The sequence below is a fragment of the Hippocampus comes genome, unplaced genomic scaffold (assembly GCF_001891065.2).
Source record: "Hippocampus comes isolate QL1 unplaced genomic scaffold, H_comes_QL1_v1.1 scaffold132, whole genome shotgun sequence".
Lineage (NCBI taxonomy): Eukaryota > Metazoa > Chordata > Actinopteri > Syngnathiformes > Syngnathidae > Hippocampus > Hippocampus comes.
In genome coordinates, this window is record NW_017805467.1 from 4,708,565 (window position 1) to 4,715,940 (window position 7,376).

General features: G+C 40.7%; 1 protein-coding gene across 2 annotated transcripts in view; it reads right to left on the reverse strand.

Annotated features, from left to right (window-relative positions):
* ak4 (adenylate kinase 4) overlaps positions 1 to 5,933 on the reverse strand; it is a 19,718-nt gene extending 13,785 nt beyond the window's left edge. Inside the window, exons 1-3 of one of the 2 annotated variants that reach the window (XM_019875350.1) lie at positions 5,399 to 5,931; positions 4,626 to 4,745; positions 1,923 to 2,095 (exon numbers count right to left, since the gene is read on the reverse strand). In XM_019875350.1, coding sequence (XP_019730909.1) covers positions 1,923 to 2,095; positions 4,626 to 4,745; positions 5,399 to 5,540 — 435 coding nt within the window. In that variant the 5' untranslated portion in view covers positions 5,541 to 5,931. Of the gene's footprint in view, positions 1 to 1,922; positions 2,096 to 4,625; positions 4,746 to 5,398 lie in introns of both variants that reach the window. The other variant, XM_019875351.1, reaches the window with a different exon arrangement.
* Between the last annotated feature and the right edge of the window lie 1,443 nt (positions 5,934 to 7,376).

Here is a 7,376-nt window from a genome sequence, read left to right on the forward strand (position 1 = left end):
CTACCTGGGGTGTTGGCTCTCCATCCTATTGACGCACGGTAAGAGCTAGGTACTATTCTAAGAGCTTGATACACTGATATTTGCTTGTTTGACATATTCTGTGGCGCTAATAAACGTGCAATTTGTTAGTAGCAGATTTGTCTCTTGTGCTATTGAATGATTGTGTGACATATTCTGTGGCGCTAATAAACGTGTAATTTGTTCGTAGCAGATTTGTCTCTTGTGTTTCATTTCTGAGTGCCTATCTCCAACGAACCTATTCTAAATTTGATACTGAGCCAGGGCGAGGTATCAGAAATGTTTTAAAACACCCTCAGTCTGAAAAGGGTAGAAAAAAATGTCCTCTCAGGGTCGTGATGAAATCCTCCCAAATTGGAGGAGTTCATGTGTCTTGGGGTTGTGTTCACAAGGGAGGGCGGAATGGAGCGGGAGAGCGACAGGCAGATCAGACTGTATTGGTCTGTCGTGGTGAAGGAGCTGAGCGGAAAGGTGAAGCTCTCGATTTACTGGTCAAGCTACGGTCCTACCCTCACGTATGGTCTCGAGCGATGAGTCGTGATCGAAAAAACAAGATCCCGGATACAAGCGGGCGAAATGAGTTTGCTCCGCAATGTCTCCGGACTCTCCCTTCAAGACTGAGTGAAAATCTCTGTCATTTGGGAGGGACTGAGGCGGCTCAGGTATCTGGTTAGGATACCTCTTGGACGCCTCTTTGGTGAGGTGTTCCGAGCATGTCCCTCCGGTAAGAGGCTCCAGGGACGACCCAGGGCCCGCTGGAGAGACTACCTCTTCAGGCTAGCTGTGGGGACGCTTTGGGAAACCCCTTACCCGACCCTGGTTAAGAGGTAGCAAATGGCCACACATGAGTTTAAACAAGTGTTTGTGAAATAAAAATAATAGAACAATATCATTTTGAAACGTTTTCCACCCTTAATGTGACCTTCAGCACATACAAACCATGACTTTATTTGAAAAGGGCTGTGTATAGTTTTTATATGCACTGTTTGATGTACAATATATAACATTGCTTCTTCTCCCATCAGATACAGAGCCAAGACTGTATCAAATAAGCCAATGCCCAAGAAAATTAAAGCATTTTTGTGGCACATGGACACATCTCCAAACATAAACAGACACCAAAATATTTGTATGAAAACAGTGAAAGACTAATTTGCCATCAGGCCAAACAAAAAAGATGTGTGTTTCCGGTAACATGAAATTTCAGCATAGGGTCGGTAGGTCGAACAACGTTTTTTTTTTTTTTTAAATCTATTTTCCCCCCCCCATCAAAAATTTAAACAAAATAACCATAAAACAAGAAGATATTGAACCTGCCACTGCGAGGCCGGCGCCTCAGATTTAGTTTTCTCCCGGGGGGCCGGGGCGCGCCGCCGCCTCCGCCGTCCTCCTCCGCCGTCCTCCTCCGCCGTCCTCCTCCGCCCTCGGTTTTTACTCGGCCCGTGGTGTTCATCAAATAGTTCGCTGAATTTTTTCGATACATCAATGGATGCTATTTTCTTAACATTACGGTGCGAGCATGCGACTGTATCACAGAAAACGCGGCTTAAACTGTCGTCGGAGATCGCCGCCGCCGCCATGATTCAATGTTGTTGACAGACGACAGGGCAAACGACGCACGCGCTCAACGGGAACATCGCGTGAGTTTGCACCGATGTAAACCCTCTACACAAAAATGTAGACGGTTGTTTGAAAAAAATGCCGACCGTAAAGTTTTTTTTCGACGTAGAAATTCTCGGTCGGTCGGGTTACCGGAAACACTTTTTTTTCTACGCCTAATATGGACCCTGGAAATACTTGTTTCGTTCATATGTACCAGTTTGTGTGTGAGAGCATGTTGACAGTCAGAGTTGAATGTGTAGGGTTAAAAAAAAAAAAACACTTCAAAGTTGAATTTTTCAGACCTGGACTCGGGGTGGGTTGAAGCCCATGTTGTAAACTCGACCACTGCCCGGGTGGATCCAGCGGTCACTCAGTCTGTCTTTAAGAGTCTCATAAGGGATGTTGAGACTGATCACCAAGTCAAGCTGGTACAAACTGTTCAGGGACTGGGCCTGTACAAGTGTCCGTGGAAAACCTGATGAGAAACAAGAAAAGACAAAGTTGGGTGTGACACTGAGACACTATCACACATGCTGTTAAACATGTTAAAAAGAAAACATTTACGAGCCAAGTGTAGCAGCTTGGGGCTGTCTGTATGGAGTATTTCTCCCTGTACTTTGGGTGGGTTTTCCAGTTTACTCCCACAGTCTGAAAACATTTTTGTTTGTCGTTCCGAACCTTCTACCACAAGGTTACTTTCCATAACTTTCCATAACCAGTAAACAAACACAAAAAAAAAAAAATGTGTAGGTGGACCAATTGCTTTCAGGACTTAAATGCCTTTGAATTTGACACATCAAAATGAAACAAATGGATACAGCAATGGTGCAGTAAATATAGACTTTGGTAGAGAGCGGTTATAAGCATAAACACACCCATCCATCTATTTTCTGTATCCGTGTCATTGGTAACTGGAGCTGATCCCCAGCTGACTTTGAACTGAATGGTTGCCAGTGAATTGCTATAGTCAAACAACCATTCACACATTCATTTACACCAAAGAGCAATTCAGAGTCTGATTAACCAAAGAAGCACGTTCAGGAGAAACAGGAGAAAACGCGCGCGCGCGCGCGCGCGCACACACACACACACACACACACACACACACACACACACACACACACACACACACACACACACACACACACAATACAATACTTTTTGTTATGCGACTGTGAAATGTGGTTAGCATGTCTGCCTCACGGTCAGAAGTTGGAGGCTTGAATCTCAACTGGCTTTTAGTCTGGAGTTTGTATGTTCCCTCCTTGCTTGCGTCCGGCTTTCTCACACATTCCAAAAACACATGTGTTACATTAAAGGGGAATTTACAGTTTTCTAATGGCTAGCAAGATTTGAATGTAGGCTCATTTCACTCCTCTCTTTCTCCTACCCTTAGGTCTCCCTCCAAAGCCACGCCCCTCACTTAAGTGAACATGCACATTCGTAACCAAGCTGACCTTCGCCATGGCTGCTACACGGCGGGCATTACTGATTCGTGTTGGGAGTCTTACGGAGTGTTGCAAACTGAAAATTACCACCTAGATGTTGTATTTTGGGAAATGTATAATGGAACCTGAGGATTCTGGGTTCCCGTGTGTGGCTGTAGCAGGTGCCTGCAAATGGTTGACACGCCTCTCAGTCACACCTTTTGTCTCTTCAGTCTCCGCGAGGCTAATTTTGTCAAATTGTCATGGTGCGACAAGTTTTGATATACTAATTAAAATGAAAGTAATTTTCCAAAAGATCACTTTAATAATATCGATAGACAGGTCATGGAGACAGTTTTACCATGAGTCACTGACAAAAACATTTTCTTTTGAAAATCGCAAACTCTCCCTTGAATTGAACGTGAAGAGTCAGAGAAATATTTTGAAAGGTAATTTTCTGAAAACTAAAAAGCTCTTCTCTATGAATTTTGAGATGCATGTTTTTTTTTATTTAAAAAAAAAGGGTGTTGGGTAATGTGGTAAATATGTGGCTAAAGTAAAGAAGATGAATCGTGAGAAACAAAGGCAGAGAGAGCAATTATTAGGCATTTTGTGAAAAGGGTAACATGATTTGATGTAGTCTTCTTGAGCTGTATGGTGTTTTAACGATGAGTGAGGCATGCATATGTATGTATGTAATTCCAAATGTATGCCTAACTTTTTTTCTGACCAACCTCAAAAAGATATGTTTACTGATTGATTACAGATCCTGCTTCCAGGTTTAATCCTGTGACTCAACAAGAAGTAATGTTTATCAATGTTTGTCCACTATTAAGATACTAGATAATATTTAACTCGGAAAAAGGCAGTAACCTGTTTTGCTTTTAGGACAGCTCCACCAAAATAAAATGGACATCAAAAATCATCACCTGCCCCAGTGGGGATCCCGGCCACCACATCCCCCAGACACACAGCTGCCATGTCCTGCAGCAAAACATCAAGACACCAAACTGCTCTGCGGCCGGGTGCTTAAATAGCCTCTACTCCCATGTGTACCACTTACTGTGTTTTCAAGTCAAATATCATGTACTTGACAAATAAAGATTATTCTATTCTAGATATGTTGTTTATCCTTCCTGAACAATCCTTATGTAGGTACATATTGGTATTGCTAGTGGAAAATGTGATTAAAAAATATAATCAATCTTGTATGAAAATGGATATTATACACACATATTTACATGACAGAAATGCAATGATGTATAAATTTGAGTTGAGCTGAGTTGCTGTAAATAAGTACAGACCAGAGCGTAGAGGTTTCAATACCACAAGTTCATTGTGTACAGATGTAAAAGCACTATAGAGCATGCATGCCTTTCTCCTAAAGAAGTCATTTGAGAAAATGGGGGTGGAAAAAAGTTGGCCAATCACTGTAAAGGAACGCTTGCCATCCCCATCCCCATTCATTATGGATAACATATTGCTTTACATGGTAGATTTAGTATATTACAGCAGCACACAAAGTTCAGAGATGATTCGTAATAATACATTAGGGAAATAAATAGTATATTTTCTTACCATCTAAAAGCCAGCTCTGGCCACTGAGTTTTTCCAGTCTGGGCATCATTAGCCTGGTCATCACATGATCGGGCACCAGCATGCCTTTCTCCACATATGTCTTTACTTGCACTCCTGCCTCTGGTTTACAACAGATCGATAATAGAGTCAGTTCATTTATTGACTTAAGAGTACTCCCTCTGATATTCAAATGAGTATTTAACTGCTATGCGTAGGAGGCAGCAAACTCAATAAATCCCCAACTAGACTGTCAGACATCTGTTATCTAACATGGAAAACGACAAGCTGCCTTCAATGTGCTTTTAAATGAGAGTTCTTCAGTGTGTGGAGCCTGCTGTGGATTGAAGCAGGAGAGTCAAATCCAAACCAAACAGAAATCACGGACAGAATGTACATCATCATTATTATTACGTACTATTTCCATTGCACCTCCATGTTTATAGCCAGTGTAACAAAGACAGACGTCACGTAAGCTATTTAATGTTGTCCTTCTTAATGGATAGTTTATAATCAAACGTATTGAAAGTTACGTGCTCAGTTGCCTTGCACGCTGAGGAGCGAATAGATGTCCAAAAAACACGTTTCCCCATACGTTTAAATGATTCAAAAACGTGTTTGTAGACTTTAAAAGCATTCAACTACAGAATAAAATAAGAATAGCCAGCTTTACGCATGCTGCCTTGAACAAGATATGCTTCATGCATCACGTGTTTATGAAACCAAACATTCGTGTTCGTGCTGGGTTAGGAGGCGAAGATTCGAGTTTATCTTACCTGTATTAGCTGATATGCTCTCACGTAAAAAGTGACCACTTGATAAATACTGCAGGCCGAAGCTTTGCGCAATCCTCTCTGATATGGTTCCTTTACCTGAGCCTGGAGGACCCATTATAGCAGCGCGGAACAACTTGGCCATGTCCTTCGCTCAAAAAGCAAATAAAAGTCTGCTCCCGTTTGCACAGAGTAGTGTTACTTGTCCCGTTTGCTCTTTGCAAGAGAAGTAACCAAAATTACCTCGTTTAAACGGGAAACTCCCAACAAGCTCCACGCATATGAGACACGCCCGCCCGCTCCAATGTCAAAATAAATTCCTGTTTAGCTTGAAAGTGTTCGAACCGTTGCGCAAAGTCTTCTCTTGGTAGCCGTTTCCGTGAATACTCCCAACCCCAAAACCGTATTTTCCCCTTTTCTTGAAGGTCTTCTTTTGCTTACATTACGGTAGCCTATGTTTTAAAAAATAGTTTATCCACGAATGGACGTGAGAGTCTCTACAACGCCCCATTTTACTGCGCACATCATTCAGGAAAAATGCGGATGGATGATTCACAGTCACGCATGTCGCAAGGCGTTGTGGTATCTGTAGTCTTTTTCTACGATGGCAAAGTGCCCCAACAGTTTATACACTGGTCTTATAAAAATCGTATAAGGTACAAATTTACACTGTCTCTAATGTAACGATATATAAACAGTGAGCAGCGTTATCATGTGCAAAGTCTTGTAATGGGGGGGGGGGGGGTAATATATATATTTTGTACTGAATATAAATTCAAACGTGCTACTTAATTTTCGTATGCCACTGTACTGGTCTACAATTAGTTCATTCAGTTTGCATTTTGTCAATTGCCAAGCGCAATATTCGACTTGTTCCAGCAGAAGGCACAGTGGCTGACTACAACTCCGTCATGCAATTTAGGCATCAATGTTTTTGAAAAACAGGCTTTTTTATTTTTGTTTTCAAGGGAAAACAGGTTAAAAAACATTCGATATTTTGATTAATCAATCATCAACGCTACGCATGACTGTAATTATTTTAAAGGGATATTATATCATCTATTTTGCTGTGTTGGGCACAAGTTACCTTTGGAAATATTCCACTACTCGGAGAGCATATATTTCAGAAATACTGGTGATTAAATACTTTACAGTTACAACGTTCAGGTATTTAAATACTGATTTTGGTTTTACTCTAATTACAAAGCATGCGTGTAAATAAGTGCACATGTTAAAGTTGTTCAAGAGAACATGACAGCTGTGTTAGTTATCTGGTCAAGAACATACTTGGCTATAAAATTTTAAAAAAACTGATATTGCCTTCTGCTGATATGAGTTGATTGTATTTACACAATTTTTAACTAAACTTTTAAAATATATAAAAAATAGAAAAGAAGACTTACCCTAGGTCTACCCATGTCATGTCTACTGAGTCATGTACTATAGCTCTTTTTTTCCCTAAAACAGTACAAAGGTCAATGTTTACATTAGGCCACAGCAATCATGTTTCAGGACGAAATGGGTGGATGTGACACAACTCAGGGGAATGCATGGGGGCGGGGGGTTGTAATTGTGCATACCCAAGTTTATGAGTAGAAAACCTCTCAGTGTATATATATTTTGATGAAAGCAGGTTTTTCATGCTAGAATTTAATAAATTGATACTGTATTTGTGAAACATAATTCAATGATCCAATTGAACATGAAATTACCAATTTTATCGGTGTTCATATAGAAGTACTCAAGAATTATTTTAATACAGTATCACTTTTGCAGGGCAAATTCAACAAAACAAGCATCTCTTAAGCATCAATGGCGACACATTAAGTGTTCCTTCACCAGGTAGCATGAGAACTAAAAATGTAACCCAAATCACCATATGCCATTAAATGGCATGTGATCCGATTAGTTCAAAGAAAAATATGAAGGCTGGTGAATATCAATTAAATCACTCAAATTTAGCCACAGTTGAACTGATTTG